Genomic DNA, 21,184 nt, shown 5'->3' on the forward strand with positions numbered 1-21,184 from the left:
TTGAAATCAGCCATGTTTGCCTTTGAGCAATAAGAAGAGGCATCCTGATGCATTCTCAACTGGCAAGTATGGAAACTGCAGTACCCGAAGATACAAGCTATTCTTTGCAACCATGGGCTAGTTCAGAGGTTACCAGGCTTTGGTGCATCTCATATGTTAAGGGGTAGCATACTGTTTCAAGAGGGTGCTTGAGAAGCAATGAGGGCTAATTTAACATGCACAGAAGTGTAGGCATAAATCTGATTTCCAGAGCCCAGTTTCTTCACACACTGCAGTTATACTAGAATCCAGGGTCAGCACGTTGTTAAACTATGGAATTTGCTTATACAAGTTATGATGGTTGTGAGGGACAGGGGATATCGCGAAGTCCCTCCCCTCCTGAGTTCCAGCCCATCCCCGAGCGCAGGGGAAAGCAGGGAGAGTTCCGTCTCAAGTGGGGAAGCAGGAAGTGGGGTCCGAGGCTCAGACAGGGTAGCGGAGCCAGCATCCCAGGTGGGACAGGAAGGGGGAAGCAAGGGGGGCAGACCTGTCCCCCCAACTCCGGAACTGCGCAGAAAACGTAGGGGGAAGAGGATGGGTCTCCCCAAGTTGTTATGTTGGAGAAAAACGCGCCAAACACCATTCGGAGGTTCTGATTCAAGCGGATAAGATGTGTCTCTGTAAATAGCACTGCCTTTAGCACTGTAAATACGCAGCACCAATAAAAAGATAAAATGCAGAGCTGTGTAGAGTCGTTACTCTGAAGTAGCCCACTCCGGCCACTGTGACAGCAACCTCCGAATCTTTTTTTTGGGCTACTTTGGAGTTGCCGGGATGAGCTCGCCAGAAGCGGAGAAATGGCGGCAGATCGCGGAGAAAGCCCAGCAGGACCTGCAGCAACTGGTGTTGCAGGCACAGGGGGAATTAAAGACGGCAAAGCAAGAAACGGAGAAGGTCAAGGAGGACAGGCAAAACCTTGCTGAACAGGTGAGAGCGCTACAGGAAAAAGAGCAGCAGTTAAGGGCGGTAGCGGTAGACCTCCAGAACAAGTTGGATGCAGAGAAAAACAAGGGAGGAGGGGGGCCCCAACTCCAAGTGCTGCCAGGAAGGAGAGCGGGGACCCTAGTAAGCAAGTTCAATGGAGATCCGAGGGAATATCATGGCTTTGAGACTGAGATCTTGTATGCCCTTGAGCTGCACCATGATGAGTTCCCTGATGATGCGCACAGAGTAGCGTTTATAGTGGAACACCTTACCGGGGCCGCAAGAGAGTGGCTTAGACCGTTAATCGCGGCAAAAAATCCTTGCATGAAGAATGTCAAACTATTTTTAGAGGCTTTAAAAGTAATGTATGCGGCTGATAGCCATATGGACCATACCAAAGAGGAACTGCATAATTTACGCCAAGGAAAAATGACAGTTCGCGAATATTGGGCGAAATTCACCATGCTGGTGCACAGACTGGGGTGGGAACTGCACTCGCCTCCGATGGAAGCTGCGTTCTATCTGGGGTTGCATGAGGATGTGAAAGATGAGCTCTCGAGAGGTCCAAAGCCCAGTAATATGGATCAGCTTAGCAAAGCGGCTCTGGCGGTGGGGGTGAGACAGGAATCCCGATGGAACGACAAGCAGCCAACGCGCGCAAAGCGAGCTTGGTTCCCACGGTCGCAGGAGAAGCCACTCCCCCAACAGCCATCCCAGGCCATGCCAGGGGCCAGCCAAGACCAGGAACCCATGCAAATTGATAGCGCGCGCGGACTTTTCAAACCCCAGCGGTGCCAAGACGCAAGGAGGGAAGGGGCGGGAACTGCTTTCTCTGCAACTCCCCTCAGCATCTCGTCAGAGACTGCCCACATCGCAGGGAGTGGCAAGGAAAGGCGGGAACGGTTGTGCCCTCCCCCACGGACGCAGCACCACAGCAGGGAAACGAGACAGCCTGGCTGCAGGAGACAAGGGGCAGCAGCCAGGCGCAATCGGCAGACAACAGCCCCAGCCCCCCCCCCCAGAGCAGGGGTGGTTCTAGAAGTGACGCTAACGCTCCCAAATGGGTACCCCCTGACGGTCTTAGCTTTAATCGACTCGGGGGCTTCAGCGAACTTCTTTTCAAGAAACTTTGCAGAAGAGCACCAGATCCAACTTCTGCAGCTGGATTTTCCCCTGCACGTCGCCACCATTGACGGCAGGGAGTTACTGGGAGGGGCCATCACCCATCAGACCCCCCCCCATGAGAATGACAGTGGGACGGCACTCAGAGACACTGGCATTCAACGTCACCACCATCTCAGACCCCCCCATCGTCTTGGGCATGAGCTGGCTGGCGCGCCATGACCCCTCCATCAGTTGGCACCAGAGATGCATCACGTTTGGATCAGACTTTTGTCTGGAACATTGCATGCAGCACCAACCAGGGGAGGGGCCTCCAATAGCCACGGTGGCCACCATGCACGTCAAGGGGGGTGAGGCAATACCCAAGCCGTACTGGGACCTGCAGGAAGTCTTCAGCGAAGCGGAATCCGACCACCTACCCCCGCACAGGTCCTTTGACTGTCAGATCAACCTGGTGCCAGGGGCCACGCTACCCCCTGCCAAGCTGTACTCCATGTCAGACCAGGAACTGGAGGATCTGAGGGCTTTCATCGACAAGAACCTCAAGCGGGGGTTCATCAGAGAAAGCAAGGCAGCAGGGGGCAGCCTGGTCTTCTGGGTGGACAAGAAAGACACACAACAGCGCCGCCTGGTGGTGGATTTCAGACGGCTGAACAACATGACGGAACCGGTGGCTTTCCCAATGCCCAGAGTGGACGATCTGCTGACAGCGGCACGCAGGGGCAAGATCTTCACCAAGCTCGACCTGAGGGGGGCGTACAACTTGATCAGGATCCGGGAAGGCGATGAGTGGAAGACCACGATGTTCACGCCTCTGGGCTCTTTTGAATATCTGGTGATGCCCTTCGGTTTGCAAGGGGGCTCAGCATGCTTCCAGGCCTTCATGCACCACGTCCTGGGGTCCCTCCTCTTCAAGAACTGCTTGGTCTTCCTAGATGACATCCTTATTTACTCCACTGACCCCGAGCAGCATGTGAAGGATGTCAGGGAGGTGTTGCAGCGCCTGAAGGAGCACCACCTGTATGTGAAGCTGGAAAAGTGCAAGTTTCACACCAAGGAGGTGGACTTCCTGGGCTACAAGCTGTCAGACAAGGGGCTAGCGATGGACAAGGACAAGGTGCAGGCCATCCTGGACTGGCACAGCCCCAGGACGCGCAAAGATGCCCAACGCCTACTAGGCTTCGCCAACTTCTACAGGAAGTTCATCAAGAACTTCTCGCGGGTCACGGCTCCCATCACTGACTGCCTGAGAGGCAAGCAGAAGTTCAGATGGACACCGGAGGCGCAAGCAGCGTTCGAAAGCCTCAAGAGGGTGTTCGCCTCAGACCAGAACCTGTTCCACGTGGTGCAGAATGCGCCCCTACGCGTTGAGACCGACGCTTCAGACATAGCTGTGGGAGCGATCCTGCTGCAACTGGATGCCAACAGAGAGTGGAGACCCTGTGCCTTTTTCTCCAGAAAACTGACCCAGCCAGAGCGCAACTACACGGTGTTTGATAAGGAGCTTCTAGCGATCCATTCTGCGTTTAAACACTGGAGACACTTCCTGGTGGGCGCCAAGCACCCCATTCAGGTGTGCACGGACCACAAGAACCTGGAGTTCTGGAGAACGGCCAGGGTGCTCAACCAGCGACAGATACGGTGGGCAGAGTTCTTCTCGCATTTCAACTTCTCCATCCACTACATACCGGGGGAGCAGAATGTCAGGGCGGATGCCCTCTCCCGCAAGCCAGAGTACATGGAGGAGGAGTTGCCACCAGCACCCCGACACGTGTTTCCCCCGTCGGCATGGTCCTGCGGAGCAGCAGTGGTGAGCGAGGCAGAACTCACAGCACTGATGGCAGCAGATGAGTTTGCCACCCGCATCTTCAGAGAGCTGCGAGGGGGGAAGGAGCAAGCAAAAGACTTTGTAGAACGCAGGGGGCTGCTTTTTTACAAGGGAGCCCTGTACCTGCCCACCAACCAGCTCAGAGGTAAGGTCCTCAAGCAGATGCACGACAACCCAACGGCGGGTCATTTTGGAAGGGACAAAACCACTCACCTAGTCATGAGACACTTCTGGTGGCCAGGGGTGCGGGAGGATGTTCGGGACTATGTAAGGGGCTGTGACACCTGCCAGCGAGCAAAGGTGGTCAGAGCAGCGCCAGCAGGGTTGCTGGAGCCAGTAGCCACACCGCACAGGCCATGGGAAGTAGTGTCCATGGACTTCATCACAGACCTGCCTTCGTCCAGGGGCAAGACCTCAGTGTTGGTGGTGGTGGACCTTATGTCCAAAATGGGCCATTTTATACCGTGTGCCAGGGCGGTCTCTGCAGAAGAGACAGCCAAACTGTTTGTTGACCACGTATTCAGACTGCATGGATTACCTTTAAGAGTTATTTCGGATCGAGGCCGCCAATTTGTTTCCAGGTTCTGGCGGCGGCTCATGAACCTCCTGCAGGTGGAGGTCAGCTTGTCGACGGCTCGGCACCCACAGACCAATGGACAGGCGGAGAGGGTCAACGCCATTTTGCAGCAGTACCTGAGATGTTACGTCAGCCAGAGGCAAACGGACTGGGTGGATCGCCTGCCACTGGCAGAATTTGCCTACAACAATGCGGTGCACGTCTCCACAGGGGTGTCGCCCTTTAAGGCCAACTACGGGCGCGACCTCAGATCTTTCCCAGAGAGGGAGGGGGAGGACCCACAGGCAGAGGATTGGGCAGAGGAACTGGAGACGGTGCACCAGCAGCTCAGAGAACACTTGGAGAGGGCCAAGGAAGCGTACAAGAAGGGGGCAGATCGCCACAGGCGACAGGGGGAGGTCATCAGGGTGGGGGACAAGGTGTGGTTGTCCTCGGAGGGCCTTCCCACCAGAGGGCGGTGCAAAAAGCTGGCGCCCAGACGGCTGGGCCCCTTCACGGTCACGCAACAGGTCAACCCGGTTGCCTTCAGGCTGGCACTGCCAGAGGACATGAGAGTGCACCCAGTATTTCATAGATCGCTGCTGTCGCCGTACAGGGAAAGCAGCAGGCTCCGAGGCAGCGAACAGACCCCCGAGGGAGGGGGGGAGAGGGGAGGCAGGGAGCAACTCAATGAAGCCACGGCCATCCTTGATTCACGGAGAGGGGTGGGGGGCCTGGAGTACCTCATGGCATGGGAGGATGCCCTGCCTTCCCAGAATGAATGGGTCCCAGCCACGCAGATACAGGAGGAATTCTTGGTGGAAGAATTCCACGCCCTCTTCCCACACAGGCCCAAGCCCTGGCACATGGAAAGGGAGGGGGAGGGGGAAGGGGAGGAGGTCGCAGAGAGCAGTTCACCGTGGAGATGGGAAGCGGAGTTTGAGGACCCGGAGGAAGAGGTATGGGCGTCTCCGAGGTCCACCTCGTCAGAGGAAGAGGCAGACTGGCAGCGTATTTTTACCCCCACCAGCTCTGACGCCACAGACTTTTTGGGATTTCAGTCTTCTCAGGCGGAAGGAGGGAGCTCGAGGGATTGGGGAGAGGTGTTCACACCAACCGGCTCGGACAGCACAGAGTTTTTAGGCTTTCAGTCGTCACCGACGCCCTTGGAGCCCCTCGGGAGGGGAGAAGGGGGGCCTGGGAGGGGGTGGATGTGAGGGACAGGGGATATCGTGAAGTCCCTCCCCTCCTGAGTTCCAGCCCATCCCCGAGCGCAGGGGAAAGCAGGGAGAGTTCCGCCTCAAGTGGGGAAGCAGGAAGTGGGGTCCGAGGCTCAGACAGGGTAGCGGAGCCAGCATCCCAGGTGGGACAGGAAGGGGGAAGCAAGGGGGGCAGACCTGTCCCCCCAACTCCGGAATTGCGCAGAAAACGTAGGGGGAAGAGGATGGGTCTCCCCAAGTTGTTATGTTGGAGAAAAACGCGCCAAACGCCATTCGGAGGTTCTGATTCAAGCGGATAAGATGTGTCTCTGTAAATAGCACTGCCTTTAGCACTGTAAATACGCAGCACCAATAAAAAGATAAAATGCAGAGCTGTGTAGAGTCGTTACTCTGAAGTAGCCCACTCCGGCCACTGTGACAATGGTCATCAAATTAAATGGCTTAAAAGCAGGATTGGACAAATTAATGAGGAATAAGGCTATGGTAATGATAGATAGCTCATATACTACTTCCGGGATCAGGGGAAACATGCCTCTGAATGGGGGTGTCTGTGGCGAACAACAACGGAAGAGGCCTTTTGCTCTTCCTTCTGGCTTTCCCCAGGCACATGATTGACTATTGTGGGAAATGTCTCAATTTTTAAACTGTGATTGTTGTCTTTGCAGGTTTATTATTTCCCATGGAAAATGAATATCCCAGTGTCTTAATTCTTGGTGTATTGCTCACTTTAAGGTATCTAATACCTTTACTACAGCAGCAGGTGAAAGATACAAGTCTTAAAGGTAGTTTTGGTGTGATACGGAAAGAAATGGAGATCTCTCCTTCCTTAGATCAACTTATACAGGTAGGAATAAAACGGCAGCTGTTCAGTTCTCATAGTCTTTTACATACTTTACAGAACACTTTAACTTTTACAGTGGTTCTGAAATCTACTGCTTTCCCTTTCTTTAACTATCATGGGCTTGGATTAGGAAATTCTTCATTCTCTTTCAATTATGTAATGGGCAGCCAATGATTTGGTCATGGTATATAGCAGTGTTTCCCAACCTTGTGCCTCCAGATGTTTTGGGACTACAAGTCCCATCATCCCTAGCTAGCAAGACCAGTGGTCAGGAATGATGGGAGTTGTAGTCCCAAAACATCTGGAGGCACAAGGTTGGGAAACACTGGTATATAGCATGCAATGATGACTGCCCCCTTGTGCAACAGAAATTTGCTCATGCAATAAAGCCTATTGTTTCTCTGCCCCAGAACATGCCCTCCAAATCTGTTCCAGATGGTCCACCGACTTCAGAGCAGATTTTGGAGATGCATGGGAGGCTGCAGAGGAAGGAGAAGCCCAGTTGCACAAACAGATGGTTCTCAGTCTGTGTCATTCTGCTTGCAACAGGCAAAGAGCTATTTTCAGATTTATCCTAAATATTTCAAATAATCTGAATTGTTTACCTGTACTAGTTGTTAGCATAGCTTTATGTACCCAGGAGTAAATATGAAGTCATGTATAAAGTTCCCCAGACGTACATAGGAGCTAATGGCAAGGGTGGGTATTCAGCCCCCCTAGTGGTTATAGGCAAAATTGCAAGGAAAACCTTCACTTGCAGGTGAATACCAAACAGTATTTTTCAAATTGTAGTTTTGTATATTGTAATCTGAGTGAAGCCACACCTTTTATTTAGAAAAAAATAACAGAAAAAACGAAATAGCAATTCAACACTTGCTTAGTGTTCTTAACTTAAATTGCCTGACCATAAATTGGCCATTTCCAGCTTCATTCTTCCTATTGTAGCACCCCACATGGTTTCAGTACCTGTTGCTGAAAGTTGAGTTTGCCCTTGGAAGTGGCATCAGAGCAACACAAGGTGTTTGGGGTGCAAGGATGTTGTGGAAAGCACATTTTGTAGAAAGAGGCTTTCAGGAACATTCACAGAAATGTTTGAACCCTGATCTCCATGTCCTCTAGGTTTATGAATTGACTCTGCATTATACGCAGCACCGGGACCACAATGTTGTGACTGGCTCTTTGGAACTATTACAGCAGCTTCTTAGAACACCCCCTCCTCCTCTCCTCCTCGCCCTCACTACTGCTGGTGCCATTGCGCAAGTCAATGCATCCAAAGATGAGACTACCAGCAGAAACCGCAGTGACAGCATAGTAGAATTTATAGGTAAGATACTTCCCCCCCCCCCAAAAAAGCAATTGTATGATAATAAGTCATCGTAAACATCTTCAGTTAAAATTGCTGGTTTTTACAATAACAGAATTTCAAAGCACATTTAAAAAATCTTTCAGTAAAGGTGCCTTAAGAATACCAAGTAATTTTAATCAGAAGATCTATCCTATCATTCTGAGTTCGGTGTGAAGGAGGCATCCAGTGGTGTGGGTTGCCTCTTCCTACTTCCTGAGAAAAGGCAGGGGACATGTGACCTAGAACTTCTGCCATTAGGTCCTGTCTGATAGATGCTTCCACAGTTTGTTCCCCGTCTTGCCCAGGAACAGAGTCCCTTGGCTTTAGTACCTATGGCCTCTGCCACATACTCCTCCTTCATTGTTTTCTTCTGGACATCCACCTTGCTGAAACCTCTTTTCTTGTCTTTTCTCCCTCCATTTACCTCTTTAAAAGTAAAACAATTTTTTTTCTTTGCCTGCTTTCTTCTCCCCTGCCCTTGGCTCCTTCTGGAAGGCAAACTGCCAAATCTGGATTTTAAAATAGGCCAGCAACATGTTTCTGTCACTAAAAGCTTCAGACCTAATGCAAGTCTCCATGGCTCTTTGAGCCATGCCTGAGTGGAGCAGGCAGAGATCTCTCCCCTTTGCCAGCTGCAACCCATCCATGCCAGCAACTGCTGTTAACAGGGCTTCCCAGTAAGGCAGCAACCATGGAGAATTCAGGGCAAACCTATTCCCTCCAGCACAGTTGATGTGAAGGGAGACTGCATGCATATGCCCAGCACCTTATCTCATACTTATTAGATCCATTCCTTTAGTGTCATAAGACAATTTCCAAGGAGGATTTTTTTTTGCTGGGTTCAACTATAATCACTGAATGGAAGTGCAGCATGACATTAACTTCATTATCTCTCTTCAGCCTGCCAGCAAAGACCACTCTCCGTTAAAAACAACCCACCACTTACTGCTTCTCAGACTTTGTATATGATCTTTGTTTCTGGTTAGAGTCCGGGGGGGAGGCCTGCATGAGACTTGGTAGCAGTGAGGTCTGCCTGGCATCCTTTGGTGCCATTTGGCAGATTATGGTGATGATTTTGCTGTCTATGGATGATGCGGTTTTGCTGTTTTGTTGAGTTGTTTTATAGACTTTTACATGGCTTTTATTATAATGTGTTTAATGCCATCCTTTATGCTTTTAAAATCAGAAAGTTGCTTCAAGATTTCTCTGTCAACCAACTAATAAATTGCTGCTGCTGCTGCTGCTGCTGCTGCTGCTAATATAAGGCATCTTTCTGTGTTGTGGATGCCACCTTAGTCACTACAGGCAGCAACTGTTTTATACGTGTCCGATATGTGTGTGACCACAACTGCTCGCATTGCGGCAAACCCAGAAGTTAGCCAAAAATATCCCAAAAAGGGGCAGAACAGGGTGGGGGCGGAACAGGGTGTTTGCAGACTTTTTCAATGGTGTTTCAAATATACGCAATTTCACTTAAACATGCGGTGCCTTGGAACCTAACCCCCATGTAAATTGGGAGCTGCCTGTATTTAATTTTCTGCCAAGGCTATAGCAGCCAATACTATGGGCAGGAGATCAATTTGGCCTCACCACTGGAATCTTGATTTTGCCTCCTAATGTAATTAGTTCCTGTCCTCTGTAAAGACGCTTGCCCCTTTGGTGAAGATCAGTCTGAAGTTCTGGTAGAAATGAGGGACAAGCATAAAGTTGTGTCCTAGCGCCAGCAATGGCCAATGGCTATAGCTCAGTGGTAGAGCAACTGCTTTACATATGGAAGGGCCCAGGTTCAATTCCTGGCATCTCCAGGTAGGACTAGGAAACTGACAGTCACTGCAGACGGTATTGATGTAGATCAGGCATGTCAAACCTGCGGCCCTCCAGATGTTTTGGACTACAATTCCCATCTTTCCCAACCACTGGTCCTGCTAGCTAGGGATCATGGGAGTTGTAGGCCAAAACATCTGGAGGGCCGCAGGTTTGACATGCCTGATGTAGATGAACCAATGCTTTGACTTGGTATAAGGCGCCTTCCTATGTTCCTGTGCTTCTAAAAGAGGGAGGACAAAGGATAGCCCAGGCATAAGTAGTATTCTGTCAAATCCAGAAAAAACTGTGTTCTCCATAAACCTGAGAATGTCATGGCACACACTACTAGAAGGCCAGCTATTCTCCACTACTATGCCTCTCAGTGAGATCTACTGAGCCATCACATGTGCCAAGGAGCTGTCAAGCGAGCCCAGGCTGACCACAGGGCAGAGACACACAGAAGGCACAGAATCCGATTAGCTTTTTATTATCACAAAATATAAACATAGTCCTTTGGTTCGTCTTAATCCAGCTGAGAGGTTGCTGAAACTGACCACTGGCCCTGCCCTTCCCTCTCTAGTCTATCCCTCTGGATCCTTCCCAAGCAAATGAAGGCTGCATTGAGGGGGTGGGCACCTCCTCTGGTCCTGTTGCTCAGTAATGTGCATAACTCTCCTCATTTGAGGTATCAGAGCAGGAGAGCCAGCAGGACAGAGGGCAACCTCTGACTCCTCTATCTAAGTCTGCACTCATACTGTGACTCTCAGCCTCTAATCCTGTCCTGGAAGTGCCTCCTTCTCCTGATCCCCTTTGATCATACTCCCTGCTTCTAGCACCTCCCAGCTCAGGCTTCCTCAACCTCGGCCCTCCAGGTGTTTTGAGACTACAATTCCCATCATGGGGGTTGTAGGCCAAAAACATCTGGAGGGCTGAGTTTGAGGAAGCCTGTCCCATCTCATCCCTTCTGCAGACTGCTCTTCAGTGTTCCATCACCATGATCCGGGATCTAACTCGTTTTCTTCTGTGTCCTTCCTGGGGGCTCTTGGGCAGCCGGCTCCCACCACTCTTTCTCATCTAGCCAGTCCCTGACAACATGTGAGTCACCTTCCACATTCATCAGATACGAATGGCTGCAACATTCGCTTTAGATGATGAGGCTTTTGGAAGGAGTGTTGTACAGCATACTCAGTGTTTCCTAGAATCGGCCCTTCTAATCCATTTATCCCCTTAGTGAACAGGTTAGCTTTTGCATAGCCTGTATTATTGGATGCCTCCTGCACACTAAACCTAGAAAGGAACACTGGACACTTAATATGAGGATTCCTTCTAGAGGCATCTAAGCTGCGCTATGGGCTAAGCATTAGCTGATACCAGCATGAGTCAGTCAGAAGGCTAAGCCCCTCACCCCAGCTTTTTGCAGCTTATGTTAGACTCTTGCCTAACGGGAGTCCAGTCTTTCCTTCCTTGTACTCCCCCTTGTTGCCCGCCCTTTTTTTTTGGCTCTTATGTCTCCTCAGTTTTGCTCTGTCTCACAGTTGGCCATAGGACTGAACTGGGGAAGAGTCAGACAAGACCTAAAAGCAAAAGTTCTAGGTAACATGCTCTCTGCCTTTTCCTGGGCAGTAGGAGGAGACAACCCACATTGCTGGATGTCTCCATCACACCATACCAGAAGGAATCTTCATGGTAAGTTCCTGTGTTCCTTTCTGGATGCATTTAAGTGTGGAATTCCAGAGAACCATGTTAGTTACTCTACAAAGATTCCTGTGGTACCTTAGAGACTACTAGAAGTTATGGCATTATAAACCTATTGCCCTTCAAGTTGCCACAGAAGTCTGTTTTTGTAAAGTGTTTGTAGCCGATCCTTGTACTGAAGCTACATTCAGTTGGAATAAAATATGAGTTCCAGTTTTCTTGGCCTTTATTTCTCCTTTCATTGCTTAGATTTTATAAAAATGTTCATTTCCGATTGTAACATTTAAAGATGACCCTTATTTGTTCACACTTTATGAGAAACCTAACCAATACCCAGTAGTAAAGTTTGCTGCTGACTGTTAGAAGAAGGAAATACTTTATAGCGTTATTTTTAATGGTGGCTAACAACAAAATCTTCTGATACCTAATTTCTCAGAGGCTATTGAAATTCCTTCTTGATATTCACTCTTATCTATGCTTTGATTTGTTACTTTCTGTAATTTTGCAGCTGGAGGGGGGTCTTCATGCAGCCCTGTTTTTCCCAGAAAACAAAAAGGTGATTATATATGAAATCACAGTCTCTGACTTTACATTTTCTACCCTTTTCATTTCTTTGACTTGGTAAATATTGGTTTCCATTATCATATCTTGTTTGGCTCTTCTTTAATTACACACATGTCACTAAGATAATTCAACACATTATTATTATTTTCTTACTTTTGGCATATACAGTTGGTATTTTAAAAATAACAGTTTTTTATTATTTCTTATAGCCATTCCTTGCTTTTTGCTGTTCTTAATTGCATATGGCTTTGGATACATGCTTGATTTGTCTATGACTGTTTCTTTTGACTACCATACCTTGCTTTGAATAAAAGTCAAAACGTTTTTTTACAACCTACTTTTAAGTCTGCTTTGTTCATTATGTTTTCAACTTCTATGGTATTCGTGTAATGCATGCTTATGTATTGCACATTTTAAATGCCTCTTCATATATAATATGTATTCTTACTATCACAGTCTATATAATGATGGCTTGGATCTAGGAATGACTTGAATGAGTGACAAAGTACTTCTGATTGCACAAGGCAGCTGCAGTCTCATAATTTCCCCACCCCGCTGCAGCCTCTGATGCCCCATCACACACCACCCAAAAAGTGGGTGAGACTTCTGGGGTGTGTGCGCAAAAGACTACATTGGGTTTGGAATGGTGGAGCTATGAAAGCCACATCACATAAGCAGAGTTCTATGAATCTAACCCAAATTAGAATTTTAACTTTAGACTTGCAGTTAGACCTTTAGATTACCGGTAGTTTATCTGGATTGAAATCTGACTAGTTTATGTGAATTCATTACTTCTATTTTTTAGATCTTGACATGGTTTAATGCTGTGTGGAGCCCAAGTGAGCTCCTAGACCAGGCATCCCCAAACTTCGGCCCTCCAGATGTTTTGGACTGCAATTCCCATCATCCCTGACCACTGGTCCTGTTAGCTAGGGATCATGGGAGTTGTAGGCCAAAACATCTGGAGGGCCGCAGTTTGGGGATGCCTGTGCTAGACTCACATGCTCTCTCCCCTGCCCAGCCCCCTCTTCTCCTAATTCCATACATCTGGGAGGGAGGTACTACTGAGATTAGATAAGTATTGTTTAGCATTGCATACCATACCAACCAGGAGTCCTTGCTTAAAACCAACTCTGACCAGCTTCAAAATAAACCACCTTCAAACCATGTGTTTATGAAGCCAGCTTGTTTAATTTCTAAGTTTTTACATAATGCCAAGCCTAGATTCCACAAAGCTCCTGTGGCTGAAGAAGAAGAGAGGGAGGCTGTGCCTTAGCCTGGCAGTTCACTCATGCTTCTCCACAAAGCTCTAAACTGCCCACTTCTGTCATTAAGGCCAGCAACATTTCCCCCCTTAAGATTGGCCTAGGTTAATTGGAGAAGCACAGCTTGCTGCATATTATAGCTTGCATTGGTGTTTCAGTAGTATATTGTGTTGGTCTATATTGGTACTTGGTAGCATTTTCCATCCTGAGGGCTGCATTCCTTTCTGGGCGACTTTCTAAAGGCCACATGCCAGTGGGGTGGAGCCACAGATAAAAATGTGTGAAGAAATTAATGCACATTTTACCTTTGTACAGTAGGCTAGCTTCTACAATCATTCCTCTCCGTCTTCCTCCCTGGCCAGCAAGAGTGACTAGAATTCAAGGACAAGGGCCTTGAAGAACACAGGGCCTTGGCCCTGAAGCAGGGCCCATGAAGGGTATGATCTGGGAAGAGTTTTGAGGGCCACACAGAGAGGGAATAGCTTGTGGGCCTGAAGTCCCTCACCTCTGCTCTTCATGCTCTTTGTGTCCATCAGCTGGATATTAATCTTGTCCATTAGAAACACTTCAGTATATGAAGTGGTGTCAGTATTCTGTAGGAATCTGTATTAGCTCAGTCCCATGTTATTCTAGTGTCATCTGTTCTACAGCAGAGGACATTATTTACTACTTGGATTTCTGCCAGAACCACTGATGGCTGAAGGCATTTGTTTAAAAAAAGGTTATGCAAAAACTTGCTAAGCCATAGAGGCTTACATTACAGCTGTGGTCTAAACCACTGAGCCTCTTGGGCTTGCCGATCGGAAGGTTGGTGGTTCGAATCCGCACAACGGGGTGAGCTCCCATTGCTCTGTCCCAGCTTCTGCCAACCTAGCAGTTTGAAAGCATACCAGTGCAAGTAGATAAATAGGTACCACTGTGCCAGAAAGGTAAACGGCGTTTCTGTGCGCCCTGACTTCCATCACGGTGTCCCATTGCACCAGAAGCGGTTTAATCATGCTAGCCACAAGACCCGTGGACAAACGCTGACTCCCTTGACCTGAAAAGCGAGATGAGCGCCACACCCCATAGTCACCTTTGACTGGACTTAACTATCCAGGGGTCCTTTACATTACAGCATGCTGCAGTAGTCTAAACTACATGTGACAGAGTCACATGTGATAATGGCTAGGTCTACCTTTACCAGGAAAGTTAATAGCTGGCACACTAGCTGAAGCAGTGCAATTGCACTCCTGGCCAGGTCTGTAATCTTATTGTTGTTTAGTCGTTTAGTTGTGTCCGACTCTTCGTGACCCTATGGACCAGAGCACGCCAGGCACCCTGATTGCTTTATTCTTCTTCCTCCCACCTTACCAGGTAGTGTCATGGGGAAAGGGGCCATTTGCTTACCTTAAAAAAAGTATGTTACTGGTGTTCTGTGCTGCAGGGGAACACCACACAAACCGGCTCCAGCTGCATTGGCCACCTTCATTTCCCAAAGTGACAGGGCAGATGAAATGGGCTGTAGTCACATGAAAGCTGGTACTGGGTCGGGGAAGCAAGAACAGAGTTTTCACCCTGCTCAGTTACCTGGGCAGAACTCCTGATCAAGAATGGTGGCCAGGGGGGCAGTTAGAGAGAGGTCTGTGTTTCAGACTTCCTTACCTTTTAAATTAGAAAAGCAGCCCTTGGTGGAACCTGTGAAGGTCTAATAAATAACAGAGATAATTCTTCAGAAGACAAAAATACATTGAAGAAGTGTGCATGCACACGAAAGCTCATACCAAAATAAAAACTTAGTTGGTCTTTAAGGTGCTACTGAAGGAATTTTTTTATTTTACTTCGATCCAGACCAACACGGCTACCTACCTGTAACCAGAACATTGCCCTTTAGTAAGTCTCACATTGCCCTTAAATAGGCAGATACCTATTGTTGCTGTGGATTCTTCATGTTATTGGCAATACATGAGACATTCCAACCACAAAGTGAACATGATGCTTTCCCTCACCCATGGAGCCACAAATGATGGCTGCCCACTGCTGACATGTCAGAATTTCTGCCTGTCGCTTCCTCCAGTCCAAGCATCTCTAAACAACATCTGTTTGGAAGGGCAAAAGGAAGTGCTTGCAAGTTCTCTGGACTGGGGCACTGATCTAGATTTTTATACAGGAAACTAAAAAATATAGCTATTTAAATGCTACCATCGGTTCTCTTTATATTTTGGTTCTCTTTATATTTTAAGTATATGAACTTAAATTTCTTGAACTATTTTGTGGTTCTGATAAACTCTTGACTGCTCCTTTGCCAACATTACTATCCACTATCTCAATATCCATTTCTGGTCCATTTCTAAGTATCTTTTGGGGTACTAGTTATTGTATTTTCTTTCCTTTCTATTAATGTTGTTTTAGTTCCTGACAGTACATCTATTCTAGACATTACATTAACAAATACTATTACAGTAAATAGTTAGCAAGCAGATAATTGAACTGTTGTGTGCAGAGTTTTACAAGAAGCAAAAAATCAAAACAAATTATTGCCTTGGTTATCAGCTAAAGTACTCCTAGGAGAAGAAGGTTTGGAAGATGACACTGAAACAAGACCTGAAGGCAGCAGCGCAAGTTTCTCAGGTAGATGTGCTTCTTCTTCTCATGTTTGTTGTTAACATGTCTGTAATCCATTCACTCCACCCATTATAATTTTTTGTCAGTCATGAAAACATTGCCCTATAGCTAGAAGGCTGTATGTAATGATAAAATGTTTTAAATGAATTAACCTAAAAACTGTACTTCTATAAATTTTGCTGTTGAAGATCAGTCAGGAAAAGACACCTGTGCTTCTGTGATGTGTGTGAATGTCCCTGTGGTCATAAGGCTATAGCCTTTTAATTGGAAAACTCCATATGACTCTTTTAGATGGCAGAGTTCCAGAGAATAGTACAGTGGTACCTCTACTTATGAATTTAATGTGTTCCAAACCCACATTCGTAAGTAGAAAAAATTTGTAAGTCGAATCCCATAGGAATGCATTGGGAGAAAAAATCTTAAGTCGAAGCAACCCTATCTAAAAATTCATAAGTAGAAAAAAATCCTATCTAAACCGCATCCAAGATGGCGGACGGAGCTCCATTCGTAAGTAGAGTTATTCGTAAATAGAGGTACCACTGTATTTTGTTTATGTTAATATCTTGGGTGATTTCTAGTATGATATTATGTAGAACAAAAACAATTGTGAAATATGTCAAGATATTATATAAAGGCTGAAACCAAGCTGCTACTCAGTGCTTAGAATTTTTTTAGGGGGGAATAAGGAATTAAGACATTAATTTGGATATGCAGCAGTAAAGACAAAAAAGAAGCAACCAGAGATTGGGGGGAAGGGAAGTCGATTTGATGTGTATTCTTGGTTTAGTTAAAGAATTTTTGTTTTGTTGTAAAATTGAAAAATGATAAATAAATTTATTTTAAAAATAACAATTCTAAGCATTGGTTTGCATTTTTAGCTTTCTTTACCAGCATTGTAAAGAAACTTGTATGCTGAAGGCTCTGAACATTCAGCTTTGGCTCTGCATTGTGTTACGTTTTATCCGTTAGGGTTAAGATGCTAGCCAAAGCCTGTTTTAGATGAAGCATGAAAAATTAGATAGGAGTGTATGCATACTGTATTAGCAAGTGACTGTTAATCCATTTACCGTAGCTTACTTATGTTATTCTGTAGGTGCTTTTAGGTGTTTCTGGAGCTTTGTGGGCTTCTCTTACCTTTTTAATGGGTTCCTGGATCTTTGTGGGTTTCTCTTGCCTTTTTTTTTATAGCTACTATGAAGAGTGAATTAACTAGTGAAGTAGCTGCTTCATCAGCTTTGTCAACAGCTGCGCCTGCAAGTTCAGGAGCTGATTCCTCAAGTTATGACATCATAACTGAGCAACCACGTTCTCAGCACACATTGCAGACAGAGTCAGATCTGACAAGTTGTGATTTGACAAGTTCGGCTAACAAAGGAGATGCTGAGGATGACGTTCTTAGCGGAAGCTCCAGCAAAATCAGTGCTGTCCAGTCAGACCTTATGGTGGACTTGAATGATGGCACTCGGGCCTCCTCTCCCATTAGTGACAGCTCTCAGACAACGACAGAAGGCCCTGATTCAGCCGTCACCCCCTCTGACAGTTCAGAAATGGTGAGTGCTCAGTGGGATTCCAGGGGGTTACTGGGAAGTCTGATGGGTTGCATCCCTTAGTTTTTTGGCAGAAAGTAAAGGTTTAGACCAGGCATCCCCAAACTTCGGCTCTCCAGATGTTTTGGACTACAATTCCTATCTTCCCCGACCACTGGTCCTGTTAGCTAGGGATCATGGGAGTTGTAGGCCAAAACATCTGGAGGGCCGCAGTTTGGGGGTGCCTGGTTTAGACATACCTGCCTCTTATCCAGTTGCACTTTAAAGGTTGTTGTTTCTTTAAACACGAAGTGGTTTGATGTCATTTTAGCACTGTTGCTGCTTTATTTTTACATTACATAACTATAACCCTTCTAGGCAACCAAATTGGGCAGTAAGTCAGTCTAGTAGTTCCAAACACTGAGCAGACTAACTGTACATCTTATACCTTGCAGTCTACTAATACCTGTCTACTAAGAATATTATCTCCCTACAAGGTATTCTGGCAGTGAGGGGGAGGGGAAAGGACAGGAGAAGCCCCTTCTTTCTGCATCTGCCATCCATTTAAATTAAAGCAGACAGGGACAAACTTTTTCAGCCTGATACCCTCAGTAGAAAGTCTTTGTGGCTGCTTTTCAGGACTGGGGATATATGTGTGCACTCAAAATCCCTTTGCACACAAACAGGGTTAAACGCGTGTCTTCTGTTAACATACCCAGGCATGCCCTAGATCTAGGATCCAGGTTCTGCTTTAATTATTTGTTGTTATGGGAAAGAGGGCTAGTCTCAGAACATGAACCAGGATCCTTTAAGTACTTGGATCCTGAACTGTTCAGAGCTTTGTTTTGTCAGTACCTACATCTTGATTCGGGGCTTGTAGTTCGCAAGCAGTCAGTGCATAACTTTGAAGATCAGTGTCACATGATCCCATCTAGCTACCCCGCTTAACTCCCTGGTCATCACATTCTGGACCATCTTCAAGCTTCAAGGGGAACATTTCCAGGGTTATAGCTAGAAATGACAGCCTGAGGATTTTGTAAGATGGTATGGAACTATAAAAGAATATGTGTGACAGGCGGATTTCTAAGTTGGGATTAACTGCACTGTTAAACTGTAAAGTTTTTAAAGTTTACTACTTTTACACTTTAGATTCTTGAGGGAACTGAAAGCCAGTATTCTGGAATGCAGATTGGACAGCTTCAAGATGAGGAAGATGAAACTGCAAATGTCCTCCAGGATGAGTCAGCCGAGGCTTTCAGAAATTCTTGTGTTGGTATGTTCATTATAAGGAGAAAGTCTGTGAGAAAATATTTACTGAACTGTTTCATTTAGAATGAAGCTTTCTTAAGGCAGCAGTTTTTACTTCTAATAATTGATCCTACATATTCATATTTGTTGTTTGAGGTGGAAGTCAACCATCACTTTCATTGCTTTCTTTTTTTAAGCCCTTCAACAACCCCATTTATTAAAGACCATGGGTCATAGCAGACAGCCTTCCAACAGCAGTATGGACAAATTTACATCAAAAGAAGAACTGGACCCCAATGATTATGAAAATAAGGTAAGATGGTTGTTCACATTCAAGGGTTAAGTGTATCTGAAAGCCGTTTATAATGGAATATGTCAGCAAAGGTGAATGACAGGAGAATATAATCTTTCTTAGGGCCTGTCCATATAATACTTCTCAGAGCTAAGCCCTGGTTTGGCTTATTGCTGCTTTTGAACCTGAGCTCATCGTTCATCTCCTCTGGGCAAGTGCACAAGCAATAAGCCAAGAGAAAACCTTGGCTACAGCTCATAGTTTGTCTGAAGCAAGACAAACTGCCAGCCCAGCTTTGGAAGTAATGCTAAGCCAAACCGTAGCTTAATTCCAGATACTGTTGCAGTAAAAGGATAGAGGAAAGAGCAAAGAGGCCATTATACTTGTTACCTTTGTTACAAAGAACCTGTATATTTATTACCAATATATAATTTGTTTGTTTTTAACAGCTCTCCAGAATTAAAGGAGATATTGGTTGTTATACGGATGGAGATGCTGCTCCGCTAGTTCACTGTGTCCGTCTCCTGGCTGCCTCTTTTCTTCTTACAGGAGAGAAAGGTGGTAAGTAGTATAAATACCAATAGAAACCACCTCTTCCTGCTTCTCTCACTTAATATGGTTAATACCTGATTGGCTAAAATTCTGATTAGCAAAGAACTGAAATGAATGATTTGTTTGAAAACATAATTTAGGCTCCACAAAGCATTGTTTGTTGCTATGATTGCAGCTCGCTGAAGCCATATGAAAGAAGGCAAAGTCAAGAACAGTTTGAGAGACTTTGGTTCCCTTTTATTAATTATAAATGTATGAAACAGGAGTGCGATTTAGAATTATTTAAAGCTTTCTCAGTGCTGATAATTCCTAGTTTATTGTCAGGAGTGAGCCAGCAGTAAATCACACGGTGCAAGTTAGTTAACACTATTAGCAAACAAAATCTGCACAGTCTTTGTGGAGTGTCAGACCTAATGAGCTCAGCCACTCTTTCCTGGTAGGTCTGGCCCTCATGAAGCAGTTGCTGAGACTGAAGGTCCCTGCCTTCCCACGGCTGCCTAAGTCCCCTCCTCTCTAGGTTTTTTTTTACTGAGCAATCAGAGACTGTGTCCACACAGAGTCAATCTCTCCTCCACTCTTTTCATCCCCTTTCTGGTTCTGGGAGATAAGGAGGAAGGGGAGATTGTTTCAGCAGGAGGGAGAGGCACCCGTGACTCTTCACCACTCTGACTCATCTCTGCTTCTTGGTTTCCCTCCTCCACTCATTCAGCTTCTGGCCCTGATTCTGAACTTCTCTCTGACCCCACCTCCTCCAGATCTTCTCCCTCTTCTTCCTGTGACCTCTCTTTGTTTTCCCACCCCCCCACTCTAAGCCTTCTTCCCTCTTAGCCTTTGCTGGTGTTTTCTTTTTCCTTCTAAGTTAGGGACAAACTGAAACACCAATAAACTTTGCATTAAAATTTTGTTCCAACTACGGTTGGTGCAAAATTCTGCCACAGCTGGAATATGGTCATGATTTTGATGTTACAACTGGGAATGTTGTTTAGTGAATTGGGGGTGCAGATAGAAATCTGTGGCAGGTTCAGTAGGCCATGCACCACTGTACTGGGTTTCTGCTGATGTCTTAAAGCTATGCTATAATATAACAGGTGCACTGTGGGTCCAACAGACTTTAGCAGAAGCTGTAGCTGGCACAGTGGGATTTAGTTCAGGGAGATGTTCCACTATATGAGCTGTATCCTTTATTAAGGACCATAGAATGTGGCATTTACTGATGATATGATGGGGTATATTTATATACACAGAGGTCTTAGGAGAGACCTGGTGAGGGCTGCAGTTCACCAGGTGATCAAGAACTGGACAGATTCCTCCAGGATACATGAAATAGCAATAGAATGCCCTAAAAACCTTTCTCTTTTAAGACAACATTTTCTGGAGTGGAATTAGTGTTTTTTGTCTAGTTCCAGTTCCGACAGGTCTACTTTTTTGGTACTTTTCCCTATACTTTGTATAATGGCTTATCATTACTGCAATATCTATTATCCAGGTGAAACTATTACAAACTGAAAATGTGGGTGTTTTGTAGCATGCAATTAAATGAATTTTATTTCATTAAATGTATAGTCAGGTACAGTTATCTTTTCTTTAGCACTGGTTCCTGATAAAGATGTAAGAGTCAGCGTAAAAGCCTTAGCAGTGAGTTGTGTAGGAGCAGCTGTTGCACTCCATCCCGAAGCTTTCTTCAGCAAACTCTATAAAATGCCTTTTGAAGCCACCAAAGAAGAGGGCGGTATGTTGAATTTCATATTGTCTTGTTT

General features: G+C 46.3%; 1 protein-coding gene across 3 annotated transcripts in view; it reads left to right on the top strand.

Annotated features, from left to right (window-relative positions):
* Positions 1-21,184, top strand: part of HTT (huntingtin) — a 111,921-nt gene that overhangs the window by 15,733 nt on the left and 75,004 nt on the right. The window contains exons 8-16 of one of the 3 annotated variants that reach the window (XM_060279042.1): positions 6,355-6,533; positions 7,650-7,854; positions 11,885-11,932; positions 15,738-15,815; positions 16,998-17,359; positions 18,485-18,608; positions 18,781-18,896; positions 19,325-19,436; positions 21,016-21,156. In XM_060279042.1, coding sequence (XP_060135025.1) covers positions 6,355-6,533; positions 7,650-7,854; positions 11,885-11,932; positions 15,738-15,815; positions 16,998-17,359; positions 18,485-18,608; positions 18,781-18,896; positions 19,325-19,436; positions 21,016-21,156 — 1,365 coding nt within the window. The other 2 variants (XM_060279043.1, XM_060279044.1) reach the window with 2 other exon arrangements.

The sequence above is a fragment of the Zootoca vivipara genome, chromosome 9 (assembly GCF_963506605.1).
Source record: "Zootoca vivipara chromosome 9, rZooViv1.1, whole genome shotgun sequence".
Lineage (NCBI taxonomy): Eukaryota > Metazoa > Chordata > Lepidosauria > Squamata > Lacertidae > Zootoca > Zootoca vivipara.